We start from the raw sequence: 22806 nt of genomic DNA, 5'->3' as shown, positions 1-22806 counted from the left end.
CCTGGTCAGCTTGTTGATTGTGAATCTGTATCAGCTCAGATATCTTTCTGCTCACAGTTTCTGTGGCATAAGACATCAAGAACTTAACAATTGGTGGAAGAATTAGGTCACCAATTTTTCATTCACGAAATTCACTACCTCCTAATGATTTGAGAGAAAGCTCTATTCCAGGTCTTGATTAGGGATAACTTTCAGAGAAATAATCACTCATCTCTGTATTCTCTACTTAGATGAAAACTCTGTAATAGTGTATCTCTATTTTGCTTTTGCTATATATACATAATTTGTACCTGGAGGCAGTACATTTTTTCAGCTAAATTCTTTGGGAAATATCTGTGACTGAGATAATACTGGACTGATGACTTAACTTTTTTCATGATACAGATTTTACCCAAGCATAAATTTTGCCTCTTCTTTACAGGCTCTATGAATATATTAAAAGAATGCAAACAAACTAAAAAAGATACTGAGAAAATTATAAATTTTAATAATGACCAAATATTTGATGATATTAAGACATTAATTTTTAGACATATAATGATAGTGTGGTTATTGCTTTTTAAAAGAATCTTTATCTCTTAGAGACACATCCTAAAATATTTATGGATGAAATGATACGATGTCTAGAAATCAGCTTTAAAATAATAGGGGAGGGAAAAGTATGGGTGGGGGTATGATTGAAATAAGATCGATGATGAATTTAATAATTATTGAAGCTGGGTAATAGATACATGGGGATCCATTTGTCTGTGATGAGCGTGGCATAATGTATAGACTTGTCCAATCACTGTGTTGTATACCTGAAACTAGTGTTATATTATGTGTCAACTATACTTCAATTTTCAAAATTTTAAAAAGTCATTTAAAAAATTTAGAAAAGAAACTCAGAGACTAAACATACCTAGTAGATTTTAAGATCTCTTTGAGGGCTAGGACTATTTGTATTTATCTTTGTATCTCTGAAACCTAGGACAGTATCTGACACATAATAGCCACTCAGTTTATTTAAGTGGCTGAATATCATTCAGTTATTTACAAGAAGATCTTTAGTACTGGTATTAAAAAGTGCTTCATATTCCATGTAATTGTGACATATAGTCAAACCTTACTCATTAAAATCAGTTTGGAAATGGGGAAAGGAAAGGAATCCTATTTAAATTAATGATAAACTTAAATTACAGAATAGTTTAAAAATAGACCTTTATTGTTCTCAAGTAAATATAGTCATAAAGAACATCTGCTAGCAGTGTTTTCAGAGAGCAGACAGCACCTTATTTAACAAATAGATTATTAAAAAAAAAAAAACAATTCAGTGGAAGAGCCTGAGAATTGAGTTCCAGTTTCAGTTATTTCACTAACTCCGGTTAACCTTAGACAACAACAACTTATTTTAACTTCTCTAAGCTTTATTTTTTCATCTACTAAAAAAAGCTAGACTGGGTAATCTTTAAAGTTCCTTTCTTTTCCAAAAAACCCATGGTTTTCATTTAGCAGTATCTACCTAAGTATTTTAACAACTCACGTGCTAAAATTTTTTTAAAGCAGTTTGTCTCTTAAATAGACTATATACATCCCTTTCCAGTTCCTCATTCTTATTTATACTATGTATTTGCATTAATGGACCTTTACTGGATTATTTTATAGTCACTGAATTAAATAAGTGAGGAAGTAAACTTTAGATCAGCTGAAATTCAAATCAATAAAGTTTACTTTAAGAAGTTATTTTAAGTAAACCAGACTTCTATTTATCTCTGAGAAAGCTGCTACTTTTCTTGAAGCATAGTCTTTATTATGTAATACTAGAGCTCCTCATGGTAGGGACAGTCTCATAGTATACTTCCTCTTAACTTCCTTAGTTGAACTTGCCAGTACTTCCATATTCATTCCTTTGTTCAGTAAAATGACATGTTTTCCTCTGTTAAAATTTATATCCCCTTAAAGAAATTTGACAAAGGGTCAAGAGACCTGTGTTGTAGTCCTGAAATTGTCATTAATTGCATGACATTAGACACATCATCCTCCATTTCCAGATCTGGTTCCTCATCTATAAAATGAAGGGTCTGGACTGGATAAGTGCTTTTTAAAATATATTTCAGAACCCTGGAAATTCTGTGGCACAGCCTCAGGGACTTCCAGGAAGGTGAGGCTCTAGGCCTCTATCCACTACTGGTTCAAACAGAACAGCTAAACTTACATCTTTTCTTGTATATTAGATTTTCATCAAAGTTTATTTGAAACAAGGGTTCTAATTCCTCTCTTCAAAAAAGAAAAAGCTTGAAAATCACAAAATCACTCTCTGCTCTCAAATTCAGTGACCCTGTAATATAAATCCTTTGCTGAGAGTAGGAGTAGAAGGGGAAGAGAGAAAAAATGTGAGAGCACTGGGGAATGAAGAACAGTATCCTATAGTGAGGAAAAATAGTGTTGAAATGATAGGATGGAGCCTTGAACAATAAACTTCACAGTTTTGCATTGCCTTTGTGTAGCTCTCTTGGGGTCTCATTTTGGTACTTTTCTGTAGTAAAGCTTTGGAACAGTAGGAAAACACTCTTTTCTTTATTTTTTAGAAAGAAAGAAATGGATAGACTTTTGACTTGCCTGAATACAGGTAAATATCATCCTGGTTATTTTCACTCCTTCATCTTGCTTCTGTCTTCTCTTAAATTCTCCAAGTACACGACTCAGACAGACTTCATGTTTGAGTTAAGCTTCATGCTTTTATTAATGTTTGCCATAGAAGTCTACTTTGGTTTCTTTATTCACAAGCGGAGAAAAGTTTGTCATCACTCACATTCATCTCCAAATGTGATTTCAGCTCTCTTTTTATTCCAATTTATTTTAAAGACATTTCCTTCCTTCCTTCTGTTCTTCTTTCTGTCTGTCCTTATTGCTATTTGATCCTAACCTAAGAATAGAACAGGTGAAAAAGGATCAAGACAAATAAAAATGCTGTGCACCCTGTTAATTTTCATGCTCTCTGAATCAGATTCAGATTGTTCACTCTGTTATTTTGAAACTTGTTTTTTCGAACTACCCAAGCCTATGTCCTCTCCCCTTTCTACTACTAATTCCTCCCTCTTCACTTAAAGCTAACCTCCTAGCCACATCGATTTCTTTTTACCAATTCTGTGCTTTCTTACCCAGTGTCCCTTTTGCCTAACAGCTCTTCCTATTTCCACTGCCCAAATACCTATTTCCTCATGTCCAAAACATCTTAGAAACTTCATTTTCTTTATTTCAGTAGTTCAGTTTTATACCTCAATTACCTATCACTAAGGTGTTAAGTGTAGCAAAGTGGTTTAGAAACCAAGGCTTTCATACTTGGCTGTTTGGTATTCTTACCTCTCAGGAGGGTATGTGGGTAGGTAGTAAATGTCTTGGGATGATGACAGCATGTTCTGGTTCTTCAGTATGCTTGCTGTGGCAGCTCAGTAAGTATTATGGCAACCTGTCAACACTCTTCCAGTTCTCCATCTCCATTTCAGTCTTTTTAATGATTGCTCCCACTCTTCTGTTTCCCTACTTGTAAATCCTGTCTTTCTACCTCAGGTGGTGAATGATTAAGTAAAATTATAAATCTCTCCAAAGATGTGTTTGTTCCCCCAAAGTTTGAGTTAACTGCTTCTTGGAGCTTTGGTAATGCTTTGTGTCATTTTAATTACTTTTGGTATGTACCTATGCACACACACACACAAAGAATTTTCTAATTTCAAACCCATGTTTGACTGTTTTTAAGGCAGTATTAAAAATTTTGCTAGAGTATAAAGTAAAAGACCTCACTATAAAATCTTTCTGTTCAATGCAGCACTCCTGAAACTCTCTCAGTCTTTCAATGGAAAGGCCTTGACTCCGGACTCAAGAGCTAATGAAGCTCAATGGTTTCGAAAAATAGGTAAAAGAATATTCTGTGGCTATGGGAAACTGGTGGGTGGTAGAATCAGACATACGTGGATTCACATTCTGGCTCCTTTTTTTTTTTAAAGACTTTATTTCTTTCTTTATTTGAGAGAAAGCAAGCAAGCGGCGAGGAGGAGAGGGAGAGGGACAAGCAGACTCCCCTCTGAGCACAGACCCCAACGTGGGGCCTGATCTCATGACCCTGAGACCACAGCCTGAGCTGAAACCAAGAGTTGGATGCTCAGCCAACTGAGCCACCCAGGCACCCCAAATTCTGGCTCTGTATGTGTAGCTAGCAGTGGGTACAAGGATAACTTATTTAATCTCAGTTTCATTATTTATAAAAGGGAAACAATTATACATACTTCAGAGGGCTAGTAAAGGTTTTAAATAAAAACCTGGGACATAGTAGGTACTCAATAAATATTAGTTTTCTTTTTCTCTAGAAATGGGTCTAAGAATAAAATGAGGACTTATAACTGCAGGTCCCCAAGGCTATGCTCCTAAATTTGATCTGGGATGCCTAACTTATCTCTAAATTTGATTTATCAAAAATAAATTGCCTGTGGGATACCTGGCTGGCTTAGTATAAGTACAACATGCAACTCTTGATCTCCGGGTCATGAATTTGAGCCCCATGTTGGGCATAAAGATTACATAAAAAATAAAAATGAAAAGTAAACTACATGCAACAAAATGAATGAATCTCACAAATATAATGTTGAACAAAAGAAGTCAGACATTGATTCCATTTATATGTGGTAATAAAGAAAAGCAGGCAAAACTAATTTATGATATTAGAATTGAAGATAGTGGTTTCCCTTGAAGGGAGTTGGACTTGAAGAGGGATGGTTGGGTTGCTTCTGAGTTTCTGGTAATGATCAAGGTCTGTCTTGATCTGGATTGGTCACATCATTATATTAACTTTGAAAATTCATCAAGCTAACCAATTATAAGTTGTGTAATTTATTAGGTTAATTTCAGTAAAAACACTTAAACTGTGGAGGCAATTGCTTCTCAGCCTTTTGGCTAATTTCAAGTATAAAAATTGTGGAGGCAGTTATTACAGTGATAAGTAATCAAGAGCAATTAAGCAGCAGTGTCACAAAGTGGACTGGTTCTCATGAATCTTTTTCTGCTTTACGGAGTTTCCTGGGACTCTAATCTAGGAGAAAATAGAAAAAACACAGCAATCTGGCTTCTCAGAAACTTACGCAACTAATTGAAAATAATACCCATTTAAACTATAGAAAGGTTTATAATGACTTTGATCTTTTGGAAGTTTGAGAAGTTATTTTCCAGTACTTCTTTCAGTGAAATTTAATTTTAATTTTCCAGCATGAAGATTATGCTAAATGTTTCCAATGGGGCCTTCCAATGTTCTATGGAAGATGTGAATCTTTACAACAGTTTTCTTCAGCCTTTGATTTTAGTGTACCCTGTTCTTTGCTGAACTTTTTTTCCTTTCAAGTTTTTATTTAAATTCCAGTTAGCTAAGATGTAGTGTAATATTAGTTTCAGGTGTAGAATTTAGTGATTCATCATTTACATACAACAACCAGTGTTCATCACAAGTTCCCTCCTTAATACCCATCACCGTTTAACCTATCCCCCTGCCCACCTCACCGCCAGTAACCCTCAGTTTGTTCTCTATAGTTTGGAGTCTGTTTCTTGGTTTGCCTGTCTGTTTTCCCCTATGTTGATCTGTTTTGTTTCTTAAATTCCACATATGAGGGAAATCATTTGGTGTTTTGTCTTTCTCTGACTGACTTATTTCACTTAGCATAATACTCTCTAGCTCCATCCACATCATTGCAAATGGCAAGATTTCATTCTTTTTATGGCTGAGTAATAATCCATTACACACACACACACACACACACATCACATCTTTATCCATTAATCAGTTGATGGACATTTGGGCTCTTTACATAATTTAGCTATTGTAGATAAGGCTGCTATAAAAACAGCAGGGTGCATATATCCCTTTGAATCAGTATTTTTGTATTCTTCAGGTAAATACCTAGTAGTGCAATTGCTGGATCATAGGACAGGTCTATTTTTAACTTTCTGATGAACCTTTCCATGTTCATCAGAGATAGTGGCCTGTAGTACTCTTTTTTAGTAGAGTCTTTGTCTGGTTTTGGAATCAGGGTAATGCTGGCCTTATAGTTTGGAAATTCTTCTTCCTTTTCTGTTTTTTGGAACAGTTTGAAAAGAATTAGCTCTTGTTTAAATATTTGGTAGAATTTCCCTATGAAGCCATCTGGCCTGGGACTTTGGTTTGTTGGGAAATTTTTGATTACTGATTCAGTTTCTTTACTGGTTATCAGTCTGTTTAAATTTTCTATTTCTTCCTGTTTCAGTTTTGGTAGTTTATATGTTTCTAGGAATTAATCCATGTTTTTCTAGGTTGTCCAGTTTGTTGGCATGTAATTTCTCATAATATTCTCTTATAATTGTTTGTATTTCTGTGGTGTTGGTTGTTATTTGTCCTCTCTCATTTGTGATTTTCTTTATTTGGGTCCTTTCTCTTTTCTTTTTGATAAGTCTAGCTAGGGGTTTATCAATTTTATTATTTTTTTCCAAGAACCAATACCTGGTTTCATTGATCTGTTCTTTTTTTTTAAGATTTATTTATTTATTTGAGAGAGAGTACAGAGGGGAGGGGTTCATGGAATGACGAAAGGCTTGATCTGAGGGCTCTGAGATCACGACCTAAGTCAAAACCAAGAGTTGGACGCCCATCTGACTCTGCCACCCGGACACCCCTTCATTTATCTGTTCTACTGTTTTGTTTTGTTTTTTTTAGTTTCTGTATAATTTATTTCTGCTCTAATCTTTATTATTTCCCTTCTTCTGATGGCTTTAGGCTTCATTTGTTCTTTATCTAGCTAGTTTAGGTTTAAGGTTGTTGTTTATTTGAGATTTTTCTTCTTGAGGTAGGCTTATATTGCTCTATACTTCCCTCTGAGGACCACTTCTGCTGCATCCCAAAGGTTTTGGATTATTGTGTTTTCATTTTCATGTGTTTCCATGTATTTTTTTATTTCTTCTTTTATTACCTGGTTGACCCATTCATTCTTTAGTAGCACGTTGTTTAACCTCCATGTATTTGTGGCCCTTCCTAATTCTTTCTTGCAGTTCACTTCAAGTTTCATAGTGTTGAGGTCAGAAAATATTCATGTTATGATCTCAGTCTTTTTGTACTTGTTGAGCCTGATTTGACCTAGTATGATCTCTTCTGGAGAATGTCCCATGTGCACTTAAAAAGAATATGTATTCTGCTGCTTTGGGATGAAATGATCTGAATATATCTGTTAAGTCCATCTGGTCTGTTGTGTCATTCAAAGCCATTGTTTTCTTGTTGATTTTCTGCTTAGATGGTCTGTCCACTGCAGTTAAGTGGGGTATTAAAGTCTCCTATTATATTATTGTACTATTACTGATGAGTTCCTTTATATTTGTTAGTAATTGTTTTATATATTTGGGGCCCCCATGTTGGGTGCATAAATATTTACAGTTGTTAGATCTTCTTGCTGGCTTGTCCCCTTTATTATTACATAGTACCCTTCTTTGGGTACTGTTGTTATAATCTTTGTTTTATTTTTTTAAAAGATTTTATTTATTCATTTGAGAGAGAGAGAGAGCACAAGCAGGGGGAGAGGCAGAGGGAGAAACAGACTCCCAGCTGAGCCGGGAGCCCAATGTGGGGCTTGATCCCAGGACCTGGAGATCATGACCGGAGCTGAAGGCAGATGCCCAATCATCTGAGCCACCCAGGTGCCCCTAGTCTTTGTTTTAAAGTCCAGTTTGGGGACACCTGGGTGGCTCAGTTGGTTAAGTGTCTGCCTTCGGCTCAGGTCATGACCCCAGGGTCCTGGATCGAGTCCCACATCGGACTCCTTGCTCAGGAGGAAGCCTTGCTTCTCCCTCTGCCTGCCACTCCCTCTTCTTGTGCTCACTTGCTCTCTCTCTCTCTCTCTGACAAATAAATAAAATAAAATAAATAAAGTCCAGTTTGTCTGAGATAAATATTGCCACTCCATTTTTAAAAAATATCCCTGGGGCGCCTGGGTAGCTCAGTCATTAGGCGTCTGCCTTCGGCTCGGGTCATGATCCCAGGGTCCTGGGATCAAGCCCCACATCGGGCTCCCTGCATCACAGGAAGCCTCCTTCTCCTTCTCCCACTCCCCCTGCTTGTGTTCCCTCCTTCACTGTGTCTCTCTCTGTCAAAAAATAAATAAAATCTTTAAAAAAAAAATCCCTCTGTGTGATAAGTGTTTCTCCATCCCCTCACTTTAAATCTGCAGGTGTCTTTAGGTCTAAAATGAGTCTTGTAGGCAGCCTATAGATGGGACTTGTTTTCTTATCCATTCTGACACCCTATATCTTTTGATTGGAGCATTTAGTCCATTTACAGTCACAGTAATTATTGGTAGATATGTATTTAGTGCCATTTTATCCCTTGTTTTGTCATTGTTACTGGCGATTTTCCTTGTTCCTTTCTAGTCTTTGTCATTTTTTTTATCTTTCTTTCCCACTCAAAGAGTGTCCTTTAATATTACTTGCAGGCCTGGTTTAGTGGTCACAAACTCTTCTAGGTTTTGTTTGTCTGGGAAACCTTTATCTCTCCTTCTACTCTGTATGATAGCCTTGCTGGATACAGTATTCTTGGCTGCAGATTTTTCCCATTCTGCATGTTGAATATATTATGGCACTCCCTTCTGGCTTGCCAAGTTTCTGTGGAGAGATCTGCAGCTAACCTTATGGGTCTTCCCTTGTAAGTTAAGAACTTCTTTTGTCTTGCTGTTTTTAGAATTTTTTTCTTTATCACCGTATTTTGCAAATTTAATTACAGTATGCCTTGGTGTTGGTCTGCTTTTGTTGATATTGATGGGAGTTCTCTGTGTCTCCTGGATTTTTATGTCTGTTTCTTTCCCCAGATTAGGGAAGTTCTCAATTATTATTTCTTCGAATAAACTTTCTGCTCCCTTTTCCCTCTCTTCTTCTTCTGGGACTCTTATGATATGAATGGTGTTACATTTGATGGAATCACTGAGCTTCTTAACTGTATTCTCATGATCCATAACTACTCTTTGTCTTTTGTGCAGCTTCATTATTTTCTATTATTCTATCTTCTTTATCACTTATTTGTTGCTTTGCTTATTCCATCCTTGTGGTCATTACATCCAGTTGGTTTTGAATCTTAGTTTTTGCATTTTCCATTTCTAATTGTTTTTTAACTCTTTTATCTCTGCAATAAGGGTCTCCCTGCAGTCTTCCATGCTCTTCTCAAGCCCAGTGTGTATCCTTATGATTGTTGCTTCTAAATTCTCCATCAGGCATGTAACTTATATCTGTCTTGATCACATGTCTGGCCATGACCTCTTCTTGTTCTTTCTTTTGAGATGAATTCCTCCATCTTGGCATTTTGTCTATGCCTCTGCCTTCTTCTGTGTGTGCCTATTATGTTTCCTGCTCCTGAGAGTAATGGCTCTGTGAGGAAGAGGTCACTTAGTGCTCAGGGCCTGGGCACTCAGGGAGTGTCTCTTGTATATGCTGCATGCATGCTGCTGGTGTGTTTTGGCTGCTTTATTCTTTAGGTCATTTGTCTGCAGAGACATTCCTTGCCTGCAGTGGGCAGTTTTTGGACCTTTGCCAGAGTGTAGGGAGTTTTAAATAGGCAGGCTCTGGTCTGCTTGTTAAATGAGACCCAATGCTACTTCCATTAGAACTGAAGAAGCCTTGCAAAACTTTTTGGTCAGTAGTTGAGGTTCATGCAGAGGTGTTTGCTGGCCTTCTGGGGAAGGGGCCTGCTGCACTGGGACTGAGGCACACTTGCCAGAGTAGGGCAGTACCAGCAGAGTGCAGTGGGGGCAAGACTTGGTGTTAGCAGGTTAGGCAGCCAGTGTTGATGCTGTTCTCTTTACTGAAGCTCGTTTATGCCGAGGGGCAGGGGAGGGAAATGGCACCAGCCAGCTCCATTTTCCCTGGAGTGCGGTCTCCATGCTTGCTGTTCTGAGGGAAGCACTCCCAGAAGAGCGAATAATTTCCCCTAGTACATACCAGGCATTTTTCTGATTGCTCTTTTCACACTGTCTTCAGGTTGCTTGCCTGCCTGAAGCAATGCAGTGCGCTTTGGACTCTATCCTAGCCAAGTCTGCTGACTATTAAAACTCCAAACTTTAGTGACCTGCTATGGCAGGGACCTGCTCTTGTCTTCTGGGGGAGGGTCTCGCTGTGCTGGGGCTGATGTAGGTTTGACCCAGAAGGGCAGTTGCGCCACAGTGCAGCAATGTGGGATTTGGAGCAGAGCAGGCTAAACAGCCAGCACCCTGGTTAGCCACCCTCAGCAGGTATCTCCGTGCTTGTGCTGAGGGAGAGGGAGAAGGAAATGGCACCTGCTGGCTTGCTCTTCTGTCCCTGGAGAGGCCTCTCTCAGAGTGACACCTCTCACAGATGTGCTCCAAGAAGAGCGAACAGTCTCTCCCTGTGCACGCCAGGGGCAATCTTCAGATCACCCTGTCTGCCCCCCAGGGTTGCTTGCCTGCCTTCTCTCCAGGAGTAGAGCAGTGCCCTCATGGCTCTATCCCAGCCATGCCCATGGACCTCTAAAACTCCAGTCTTTGAGCCCCACTGGTGGAGAAACTCACAAAAATCAGCCCCTCTCATTTTCCTAGCCAGTGGCTTTGGGGAAGTGTTCTCCTTATGCATATCCCTGTGTGCCCCACTGTCCCTCGCCTTTCTCTGCAACCAGGGCCCCCTTCCCTCCACAGGACCCAGGATCCATTTCTCCCTAAAACCACATCTCTGCACTTCCTACCTTCCTCAGTGTGGACTCCTCTCCCTATGGTTGTGCAGTTTGTTCTGCCCGTGCTCAGGTCGATTTCTTGGGTATTCAGAATCAAACGATTCTGAATACCCAAGAAATCATTATTTAGCTGTGTTCAAGGGATGAGGCAAGCTGCCATCTTAGCTCCCCACCTCTGCTGAATTTTAACAGACTTTTATGAATTCCTGTGGTGAGCTCCTTGGTGATCCTTATTTTATAGATGGATTTATTCCAGCTGAGAATGTATTGTATGTCCCCAGTTTTTATTTAAAAATTCAGCACTACCTCCATTAGTTATTGGCAAGATTCGAAGATTGGAAGTGATAAAAGTCTCTAAATTTACCTGGAAAAAATTCTCTAAAAATGTAAAGTTAGCTTTTTTAACCCGCAAAACCCCTCATTAGTATATTAATATTAAAAATGCAGGTAGTGAAGATTATAATGGTACAGATGAAGATTTTCATAATTACATTATTTCATATAACTTTCAGCTTGGAACTTGGCTGTGCAATGTGGCAAAGACCCGGTGACAATGAGAGAGTTTTTCATCCTCTCTTACAAGGTAAGTCTCTTCTAGTAAGTATCTCACGAATGGACCACAACAAAGATATGATCACTGTGGCTATTTTCAAGGGCTAAATATAAAGTGGTATTGGCTTTTAATCTAGAAACTTTTAGAATACATGTCTAAACAGGAATGAACTAAGGAGCATTTGTTCCCTGTAGGATACAATGTGCAAATATGAAGCAGTTCTCTCCATACCAAAATATTACAAACAACCATCAGGGAGCCTAAAGTTTTACCATAAGAGACTTATTTCTTTGCTTTTGAAGGAATTCAGTCTCCCAGAGTCCTATACTAAAATATAACTCTCTTTAGGAGAGGAATACTCTAAGTTGTCAACTAATAAAACATTAGGAAGGGTTATAAATCTGTAGGAGTATAGAGTAGGTATCTGGGGAAATGAGGAGGTGAAAAGAATGCTAAGAATCTTGGGCCTACTTTATAATTTTTCATAGAGCAGGTTCTGTATGTAAGGATTTGGAAGCTTGTTTTGCAATTATAAGCATTTTTAAATAGTCGTTAGTCTCCAAGGTAGAGATTAAATGCCAGAAAGGGAAGAATATTAATCAGAGAATAAAAGGAGAGAGGGATTAAGAATGTCTCTCTTACACATTCAGGAGTACACCGTCTGATATGTTGAGATAGATTAAATGTTAAGAGTTTTAGAACTGGAAAGAACTATAATCTAGCATAACTTCCTCATTTTATATACTAGTAACCTGAGACCTAGAGAGATAAGGTGTTTTGAAATGCTATTAATTCAGTGACAGTGATGATTATGGTCACTAAACATTTTGGGAGATTAAGAAATAGTCTTTGAAAGTTTAGGTATAATTGCCATTTAAATTAGGTGAAATAAATTAGTTTTAGTTTTGAACATTTGTGATAGCGCTAGTAGGGTTCTATGTAAGAATCCCAAGTGGCCTAGAGGTTTATTGTAGTAAAAGCTGGGAGTTTTTTCTAAAGTTAGAGGACAAGGTTTAATGATGAGGTTATGCCTAATAATGCCTGTCAAGATTTGACATTGTCTCTTTCAACCATGACAATATATGTGCTAATTTCAGCTCTATTCAATACAAAGGGGAAATCTATTTGCCAGAGGGAAAATCACTTAGAAATTATAACACAAAGCAAGAAATAAATCACTAGATAGAAATACAGGGCCAAATGACAGTACCTATCACTGGGAAGATAGGAAAATTGCAAAGAAATGAAGCTTTTTATCTCTAGAAATGTTCTTAAAAACAATGGAAAGTAATATAAAATTAAAACCATAAATCAGTGTTATAGTCTATATCGTTTTTAAGGTGAGGTGTGTTTTCCCAGCTGAATTTTTTCATTCAGACAGGATGTTGCTGATTTTCATTCTGATTGTTTCTGTTCACCTGGCAGAATTCGCAGTATTCATTGATGTTCTGGTTATTTCTTATCAGCTGTCCCAGTTTTGTCCTTCTGATCAAGTAATTCTGATTGCACAGAAAACATGTTTACTTATGGCAGCTGCAGTTGATCTAGAGCAAGGGAGAAAAGCTCCAACAACTTTTGAACAGGTAATGTGCAACCTTCAAAGAAAACACAAGAAAGAGTTTAGTGTGCTATTTGGTGTGTTTGCCTTCCCCGATGCAGTTCTTTCTGATTTTCTTTAAAGAACCCTTTCATCCTTTCCAGGAGCATCTTGATTTCAAAGGTTTGTAATGGTTCATTCCTTCCTAAGGAAAGGTCACATTTGGCTTAGCCTCATCTTTTAAAAAGATTGAATATCTCTTCTTTGAAAATGCCTCTTCCCATGGACCACTCTTCCCGAATCTGTTTTTAGATAATTCTTCATCATCTCCCTGCAATCATATGTGGCCCATAAGAAACGGTTTTCTCTATTCTTTTTTCCTTTTACACATTCTCTAAGGAAGAATTCATCAACCTCCACAGCTTCGATAGCCATCTGATTACTTACTTGGATTGTTTTTCTTCACTAATTGCATTTGCTTTCTTTGACCCACACTCTTAAATATTTTATCAGTAACTCAGTTTTAACAACAAAAAGACAGTATTCTTACCTTTGCCTGAATTCCACTCTTAGCTTTGTAAACCTTGCCCCTTCTAGAAAATGCCAACATCAACATCTCAGTCTCCCATAGGCCAGAGTATTGGTTTGTCCTTAGTTTTCTACTGTCTTTCTTCCAAGCTAAGAAAATGTTCTCCAAGTTGGACCAGTAGCATTTTTGGTATGATTTTAAAATCTAGTTCTCTCTGCTTTTTCTCTTTTACCTACACAAAGAAAAATTCCCAATTTCCCATACTTGCCAGCTTTTCTTTCCAAATGGTATAAAATCCTTCTTGCTGTTTATTTCCTTCCTTCTGTTAATTGCTTCTTTCATGATTCTTCAGATCTGGAACAAACTGTCACCAGATCTCTGCCAACATATTTCCCTTCCTTTCTGTTCCCTTGTTGACTTCAGCTCAAAAAACATTTGAGTATTAAGTACTCAGCTAGGTACTGGAGATAAAGAAGACAAAATCCTTAACTTTGAGGAGTAAAGGGACCTCTTTTTAGAAACCTTTCCATTTTAAAAGAATATGAGAAAAGAATCTATGTGCCCCAGAACAAAACCAAAAGCAATCATTTTGCTTCTTTTAAAAAGCATGGGTAAATGCAATTTTATTCTCAATAGAGCCTTTTGCTTTATTTAAAGAGAGTAATAGCATCTAGTTTTTGCATGGTGCTTTTAACCTTTTAGAAGTTTTTCCCTTAGGGGCACCTGGGTGACTCAGTCAGTTGAGCATCTGACTCTTTTTTTTTTAATCTTTTTTTTTTTTTAATTTTATTATGTTATGTTAGTCACCATACAGTACATCATTAGTTTTTGATGTGGTGATCCACGATCCATTGTTTTCGTATAACACCCAGTGCTCCATGCAGTATGTGCCCTCCTTAATACCCATCACCGGGCTAACCAATCCCGCCTCCCCCCCGACTCTTGATTTCAGCTCAGGTCATGATCTCAGGGTTGTGAAATTGAGCCCCACCCCACACTGGGCTCTGCTCAGCGGGGAGTCTGCTTGAGATTCTCTCCCACTCCTTCTCCCTGTGTATCTGCTCCTCCCCTCACTCGCACACGCTCTGTCTCTCTCTAAAATAGAGAAACAAATCTTTTTTTGTAAAGATTTTATTTATTTAAGAGAGAGCAAGGGAAATCACAGAGGGAGAGGGAGAGGGAGAAGCAGACTCCCCGCCAAGCAGGGAGCCCGATGTGGGGCTCCATCCCAGGACCCCGGGATCATGACCTGAGCCCAAGGCAGACACTTCACTGACTGAGCCACCCAGGTGCCCCGAGAAACAAATCTTTTTTAAAAAAGTTTTTCCCTTACATTGGTAGTCCTGACTTTATTAAATTTTGTATCTCAATGAATAGAGATCAAATTGATGTGAGGGAAATTTCACAAACTCTTAAGTACAGTCCTTAATTGTTTTGTTTGTTTCCAACAACTGTTCTTTTTTGTGTGTTCTTTCTCTTGCAAATGTTAATGGTTTCTAAGAACTCTAACCTAGTAACCCTTCTATAATCTTCTTTGCTTTTGAAAGAATGTCTATTTAGGTAATTGAAGATGCATTTCTGCCTTTCACCATCTAAGTCTGGTCCCTGTAAATTAGACCAGGGTGTTCTGTCTGTCTAATGAAGACTTGTTGAATTCTCTTCTATTTATCTGCTCCTTGTTCTCTAAATGCTTATTAATTTGAGTATTTCCAAATACTCGATGATGAAGGAATATAGAGGGAGTGTATAGTTTTATCAACATTGTCTCTACTCTCCTGAGTATGAGTTGGGGGGAAGTGAGGGATGCTTTAAAAAAAATATAGCAGTTATAATATGCCATTGTGTATACACACACACACACACACACACACACCCCACATCTTATCCACCCATCTATCAGGGGACCCTTGGGTTGCTTCTGTTATCTTGGCTATTATAAAATAATGCTGCAGTAAACATAAGGATGCATATATCTTTTTGAATTAGTGTTTTTGTTTTCTTTGGTAAATACCCAGTAGTAGAATTACTACATCATATGGTATTTCTTTATTTAATTTTTTTTCAACTCCTTACATGTGTGAACAGGCTTATTTATTTCAGGTGAAAATGAAATCTGTACTTAAGTTCAACCAAAAAGTGAGAACATATTAACTAATGCATGTCGTGTAAGAATCTTACACTGATGTGCTTTCAATTTTCCCTTCCATCTTTTGTACTCTTGTTATTACACATTTTACTTTTACATATGTTATAAACTCTCAATATATTGTTCTTATTTTTGATTAGGCCATCAATTTATTTTAAGAGCTATTAAATAGAAGTAAAATGTTCTTTATATTTATGTACATTTAAGGGCTTCCTTGAATCTTCATTTCTTTTTTTGTTTAATTTTATTTATTTATTCGACAGAGAGAGAGACAGTGAGAAAGGGAACACAAGCAGGGGGAGTGGGAGAGGGAGAAGCCGGCTTCCCGCCGAGCAGGGAGCCCAATGTGGGGCTCGATCCCAGGACCCTGGGATCATGACCTGAGCCGAAGGCAGACGCTTAACGACTGAGCCACCCAGGCGCCCCAAATCTTAATTTCTGTGTTGAGATCCAAATTACTGTTTGATATCCTATTCCTTTTGCCTCAAGAACTTTAACATTTTTTTGTAGTGTTGATCTATTGAATTTCCCCAGTCTTTTTCTGAAAAAGCATTTTTCCTTTATTTTTCAAACAGAGTTTTGCTGTGTGTAGAATTTCGAGCCATCAGTTCTTTTTTTAATTTTAGCACTTTAAAGATGTCACTCCACTGTTGTTGGGCTTGCACAATTGCTGAGGAGTCTGTTAGCCTCATCTTTGTTCTATATACAGATATCTTATTTTTTCCCATTGACTGTCTATAAGATTTTCTCTTTTCTCTTTGTTTTGTAGCAGTTCAAATATAGTATATCTAGGTTAAAATTTAAAAAAAAAATCCTTGCCATTCTCTGAGCATTTTGCAACTATGGTTTGATGTGTTCCATTAATTTTGAAAAATTCTTTACCACTATCTCTTCATTTATTTTCCTGTCCCGTTTATCTCTCTTTTCCTCTTAGGATTCAAATTACACATATAGTAGACTATATGATATTGTCCCACAGGTCTGGTATGTTGTGTTGTTTCTTTTTTTCTCTTTTTCATTGTAAATATTAAATATTTAATATGTAAATATTAAACAACATAGTACTGCACAAGCAAGGCGCCAAATAAGAAATCAAACAGCAAATCAAAATATGTCTCAAAACCTATGGGATACAGCAAAAGTGGATTTTACAGAGAAATTTATGCTATAAATGCTGTATTAAGAAAAACGTTCAAATGAACAACTTAACATTACACCACAAGGAACTAGAAAAAGAAGAAACCTAGCTGAAGTTTAGAGGGGAAGGAAATAACAAAGAAAAATCAGAAATTAATAAAATAGAGACCAGAATAAATAAAAACATAACACTGAAAGTAATGACCAGGTTTTCCAAAAATTAAACAAAATTGGCAATGCTTTAACTACATTAACTAAGAAAAAAAAAAGATGACTCAAAAATCAAAATGAGAAATGGAAGAGAAAACAATACAGCATATAACCACAGAAATACATTAGGGTGATAACAGATTACTATAAACAATTAATATACTAACAAATTAGATAACTTAGAAAAGTAAAATCAGATAATTCCTAAAAATGTACAAATTACCAAGATTGAATCATGAATCTTGAATCTAAGAAATAGGAAATCTTCTTAGACCAATAACAAGAGTGAATGTTGAATTAGGAATCAAAAATCTCACAACACAGAAAAGCCCAAGACTGCATGGTTTCCTTGGTGAATTCTACCAAACATTAAAAAAATAATTAATGAACATCTTTATCAAAATCTTACAAATAATGGAACAGAGGGAACACATTCAAAATCATTCTGTGAGGCCAGTATTACCTTGATACCAAAGTAGGATAAAAACAATACAGGAACAAAAAAGTCCAGTTTGTACAATATAAGTATTACTACTCTGGCTTTCTTTTGACATCCATTTGCATGATAAATATTTCTCCACCCCCTCACTTTCAATCTGCAGGTGTCTTTAGGTCTAAAGTGAGTCTTTTATTGGCAGCATATAAACGGGTCTTGTTTTTTAATCCATTCGGACACCCTGTGTCTTTTGATTGGAGCATTTAGTCCATTCACATTCAAAGTAGTTCTTGAGAGAGATGTATTTAGTGCTATTTTATAATTTGTTTTGTCATTGTTCCTGGAGATTTTTGTCTGATCCTTTCTTGTCATTGTCACTTGTAGTCTCTCCTTTGTGCTGAAAGAGTCCCCTTTAATATTTCTTGCAGGACTGATTTAGTGGTCACAAACTACTTTAGTTTTTGTTTGTCTGGGAAACTCTCTCTCCTTCTATTCTGAATGATAGCCTTGCTGGATGCATTATTCTTGGCTGCAGATGTTTCCCATTCAGTATGTTGAATATATCATGCCAGTCTCTTCTGGCTTGCCAAGTTTCTGTTGAGAAATCTCTAGCTAGCTTTATGGGTCTTCCCTTAAGGGCTTCTTTTGTCTTGCTGCTTTTAAGATTCTTTATCACTATATTTTTCCAGTTTAATTACAATATGTCTTGGTGTTGGTTTGTTTTTGTTGATTTTGATGGGAGTCCTCTGTGCCTCCTAGATCTCAATGTCTCTTTCCTTCCCCAGATTAGGGAAGTTTTCTGCTGTTATTTCTTGAAATAAATTTTCTGCCCACATTTCTCCCTTCTTCTGGGACTCCTGTAATATGAATGTTACACATTTCATGGAGTCACTGAGTTCCCTAAGTCTATTCTCATGTTGCATAATTCTTCATCTCTTTTGTTCAGCTTCATTATTTTCCATTATTTTATCTTCTAGGTCACTAATTCGTTACTCTGCTTCTTCCAGCTTGTTGTTCATTGCATCAAGCCTGTTTTTGATCTTGTTTATTGTACCCTTCATCTCTGATTCTTTTTTAACTCTTTTATCATTGTGGTGAGGGTCTCACTGTTGTCTTCTATTCTTTTCTCAAGCCTAGTGAGTATCCTTATGATTATTGCTTTAAATTCTCTATCGGGGGCAGCTACGTGGCTCAGTCAGTTAAGCAACTGACTCTTGATTTCGGCTCAGGTCATGATCTCAGAGTCATGAGATTGAGTCTCGTGTCAGGCTCTGCACTTAGCAGGGAGTCTGCTTGAGATTTTCTCTCTCCCTCTCCCTCTGCCTTGTGCACCTCCACTGTCTGTCTCTCTCTCCCTCTCTGTAAAATGAATGAATGAATAAATAAATAAATTCTTTATCGGGAACGTTACTTATATCTGTTTCACTTAGATCTATGGCCATGGCCTTATGTTGTTCTTGCATTTGGATAAATTCCTACATCTTGGAATTTTGTCGAAGTCTCTGCTTTCTTCTCTGTGTTAGAAAAGCCAGTTATGTCTCCTGCTCCTGAAAGTAATGTTCTTATGAATAAGACCTCATGTCATGCCCAGGGCATGGTGCTTCAGGGAGCATCTCTGGTGTGTGCTTTGTGCACTCTGCTATTATGTTTTGCCTGCTCTATCCTTCAGGCCAGTGTTCTGCAGAGGTTCTCCTTGCCTGTTGTGGGCAGTGTTTGGTCCCTGGCCTGCATGTGGCAAGTTTTAACTAGGTGTGCTGCAGTTTGCTTGTGAAATGAGACCTGATACCAACTCCACCAGGACAGAGGCCCTGCAGAACTCTCTGGTTGGGAGATATGGTGTGGGCAGGGGTTTATGCTGGTCTTCTGGGGGAGGGGCTTGCCATGCTGGGACTGAGGTAGGCTTGACTGAGAAGGGCAGTCCCACCAGAGCACAGGGGGGCGGGGTTTTGTGTAAGCAAGTTAGGCAGCTGTTGTCCATGCTGAGCTGCTTCCCTCAGGTGGTTCTGTGTTTATGCTAAGGGGCTGCGGGAGGAAATGGCACCAGCCAGCTCTTTTCTTCTCAGAGAGGCCTGAAGGAATAATCTCCCATAATGTGCCCCAGACATTCTTCAGATCTCTATTTCCATGCTGTCTTACCCCGGTTGTTTGCCTGCCTTCTTTCCAGGAGCAGCACAGTGCCCTCAAGTTTCTATCCCAGCCAAGCCTGCTGACCTTTAAAACTCTAGGCTGTAAGCCCCACTGGTTGCAAGAACTTCCGAAATTCAGCTCCTCTCATTTTCCAAGCCAGTGGCTTTGGGGAAATGTTCTCCTTGTCCATTCCCCTATATGCTCCTCTCTTTCTCTTTCTTTCTCTCTCTCTCGCCCTTCTCCATGACCACAGCTCCCTCTCTTCCGAAGCACTTGTGATTTGTTTCTCCCTTAAACCACGTCTCCACACTTCCTACCTTCTTTGATATGTCCTCTTCTCTCCCTTTAGTTGTAGAGTTTGTTCTGTCAGTCTTCAGGTTGATTTCTGGGGTATTTAGGATGATTTGATTGTTATCTAGTTGTGTTCATGGGATGAGACGAGCATGGTGTCCTCCACTCTGCCACCATCTTCCTCTTCCACTCCTTCTATTTTTAATTTTTTGAGCAATAAAAAAGAATGATATCTGATGATTTGTGACAATATGGATGGACTTAGAGTGTATTATGCTAAGTGAAATAAGTCAGACAGAGAAAGGAAATATAAACCATATGATCTCAGTTATGTGTGGAATCTAAAAAGGAAAACAAAAAAAAGAAAAAGGAAAAAACAAACAAGCAAACAGACTCTTAAATACAGAGAACAAACTGGTGATTGTCAGAGGGGAAATGGATAGGGTGATAGGCAAAATAGGAAAAGTGGATTAGGAGATACAAATGTCCAGTTATAAAATAAATAATTTGTGGACATGAAAAGTACAGCATAGGGAATATAGTCAATAACATTTTAATAACATTATATGGTGACTGTACTGATTGTGGTGAGCATTGAGTAATGTATAGAATTGGCCAATGAATATGTTGTGCAAATGAAACTAATATAACATTGTATGTCAATTATACTCCAATAAAAAATATATAGCCTGGCGCCTGGGTGGCTCAGTCGATTAAGCATCCAACTCTTGATTTCAGCTTAGGTCATGATCTCAGGGTTAGGGGATCAAGCCCCGTGCTCCCACTCTGCACTCAGCAGGGAGTCTGCTTGAGGATTCTCTCCCTCTGCCCCTCCCCCTGCGTGCATGTGCACTCTCTCTCTGTCTCTAAAATAAATGAACAAATCTTAGGGAAAAATATACAGCCATTATAATTTATTGAGGAACTATATCTCTTTCCTAAAATGCATTGGATAAACTGCTGACTAGCCAAATCAGGCTGATGGCCTGTGTTTCTGCAGCCTGAGTGTTAAGAATTTTTTTTACATTTGCCAAAGGTTGTAAATGAAAATAAAGAAACATATGTGAAAGATAGTTTGTGTGGATGGCAAAGCCTAAAACATTTACTGTTTGGCCTTTTATACAAAAGTATCCTGACCCCTATCCTAGATTATTTTTTAACAGACTTATTGAAGTATAATTAACATACCTTATGATTCACCCAGTAAAGTATACAGTTTAATGGTTTTTAGAATATTTAGATTTGTGCAGCTATCAACACAATATAATTTTAAAACATTTTCATCACTCTAAAAAGATACCACTTACCTATTAGCAGTCACTTCCCTATGCCAACCAGCAGCCCTAGGCAGCTACTAATCTATTTTGTATCTTTATAGGTTTGCCTGTTCTGGATATTTCATATAAATATTATCATATGACTTAGTCTTTTCTGACTGGCTCCCTTTATAATTTTTCAATAATTTTTAATAGGTTCACCATGTTATAGTTTGGATCCATTCCTGTTGATGTCTGAATGATATTCCATTGTATGAATATACCACATTTTGTTTATCCATTGATGGATATTGAGTTTTTTTCAATTTTCAGCTGTTACAAATAATGCTGTGATAAACATTCATATACAGATTTTGTGTGGATATGTGTTTTATCTTCCCTTGAGTATATACCTAGGAGTGGAATTGCTAGGTTTTATGATAACTCTATGCTTAATCTTTTGAGGAACTACCAAGAGTATTTTCCAAAGCAGTGAAACCATTTTACATTCCCACTAGCACTAGGCTAGGGTTCCACTTTCTCCACCTCCTTACCACCACTTGCTATTATATCCTTTAGATTATGGCCATGCTGGTGAGTATGAAATGCTATCTCATTGCACTTTTGATTTGCATTTTTCTAATAAATGAGGATATCATGACTAATAAAAGATATGAACATCTTTTCATGTACTTATTTGCCATTTATATATGTTCTTTGGAAAATGTCTATTCGGGGTTTTTTTGCCCATTTTTAGTAGGGTTGTTTGTCATCTTATTGAGTTCTAATAGTTGTTTTATATTCTTGGTACTAGACTCTTCTCAGATAACAATTTACAATTATTCTCTTTCATTATGTGGGTTGTCTTTTCCTTTTCTTACCAGTGCCCTTCGAAGCACAAACATTTTAATTTTGATGATACCCATTTTATTTACTTTGTTGTTGTTGTTGCTTGTGCTTTTGGTGTCAGTGTTTAAGACTGTTGCCTAATGAAAGATCATTAAGGTTCATCCCTATGTTTTCTTCTAACAGTTTTATATTTTTACTTACTACATTCAGGTCTATCCATTTTGAGTTAATTTTTGTGTATGGTATGAGATGATGGGGGACCAACTTCATTTTTTCCGCATTTGAATATCCAGCTGTCCCAGGACCATTTGTTGGACATTTTCCCCATTGAATTATCTTGTCACCCTTGTTGCAAATCAAGTAACCATAAATGAGGAGGATTATTCCTATTCCATTGATGTCTGTGTCTATCCTTATGGCAAAATCATACTGTTTTAATTATTATAGCTTTGTAGTAAGTTTTATAATAGAGATGTGTTAGTCTTCCAATTATGTTCTTCTTTTTCAAAATTGTTTTGGCTGTTGTGGATCTTTCGAATTTCCATATGCATGTTGGGATCAAGTTGTCAATTTCTGTAAAGAAGCCAGCTAGGCTTTTGATAGGAATTGCACTGAACTTGTAGATCAGTTTGGAGAGTATTGTGATCTTAACAGTATTAAGTCTTATTACCCATAAATATGGGATGTCTTTCCCATTCATTTAGGTTTTAATTTCTTTCAACAGTGTTTTGTAGTTTTCAGAGTATATTTTTACTTCTTTCTTTTTTGTAGTCTAGTAGATTTTCCATTTCTGAGTCAGTTTCAGTAGTTTATATTTCTGGAAATGTGTCCATTATAATCTAAGTGATCTAATTTTTTGGCTTACAGTTGTTCATAGTATTCCCTTATAATCATCTTTTTTATTTCTGTAAGTTTGGTAGTTATGGCCCCTCTTTCACTCCTAATTTTAATCATTTGTGTCTTCTCCTTTTTTTCTTGACCGGTTTATACAACATTTTTTCAATTTTGTTGATCTTTTTCAAGA

At 37.4% G+C, this 22806-nt stretch overlaps 1 protein-coding gene across 3 annotated transcripts in view; it reads left to right on the top strand.

Moving 5' to 3' along the window:
• The window catches only part of TEX11 (testis expressed 11), a 298719-nt gene that overhangs the window by 209087 nt on the left and 66826 nt on the right, over positions 1-22806 (top strand). For 2 of the 3 annotated variants that reach the window (XM_025888290.2, XM_073885802.1), the window contains exons 21-24: positions 2568-2608; positions 3806-3892; positions 11224-11294; positions 12731-12847. In XM_025888290.2, coding sequence (XP_025744075.1) covers positions 2568-2608; positions 3806-3892; positions 11224-11294; positions 12731-12847 — 316 coding nt within the window. The remainder of the gene's footprint in view (positions 1-2567; positions 2609-3805; positions 3893-11223; positions 11295-12730; positions 12848-22806) is intronic. The other variant, XM_073885803.1, reaches the window with a different exon arrangement.

Source organism: Callorhinus ursinus, unplaced genomic scaffold (assembly GCF_003265705.2).
Source record: "Callorhinus ursinus isolate GAN/ISIS: 27379988/994484 unplaced genomic scaffold, GSC_fseal_2.0 scaffold66, whole genome shotgun sequence".
Lineage (NCBI taxonomy): Eukaryota > Metazoa > Chordata > Mammalia > Carnivora > Otariidae > Callorhinus > Callorhinus ursinus.
This window is presented reverse-complemented; position numbering and strand designations above follow the sequence as displayed.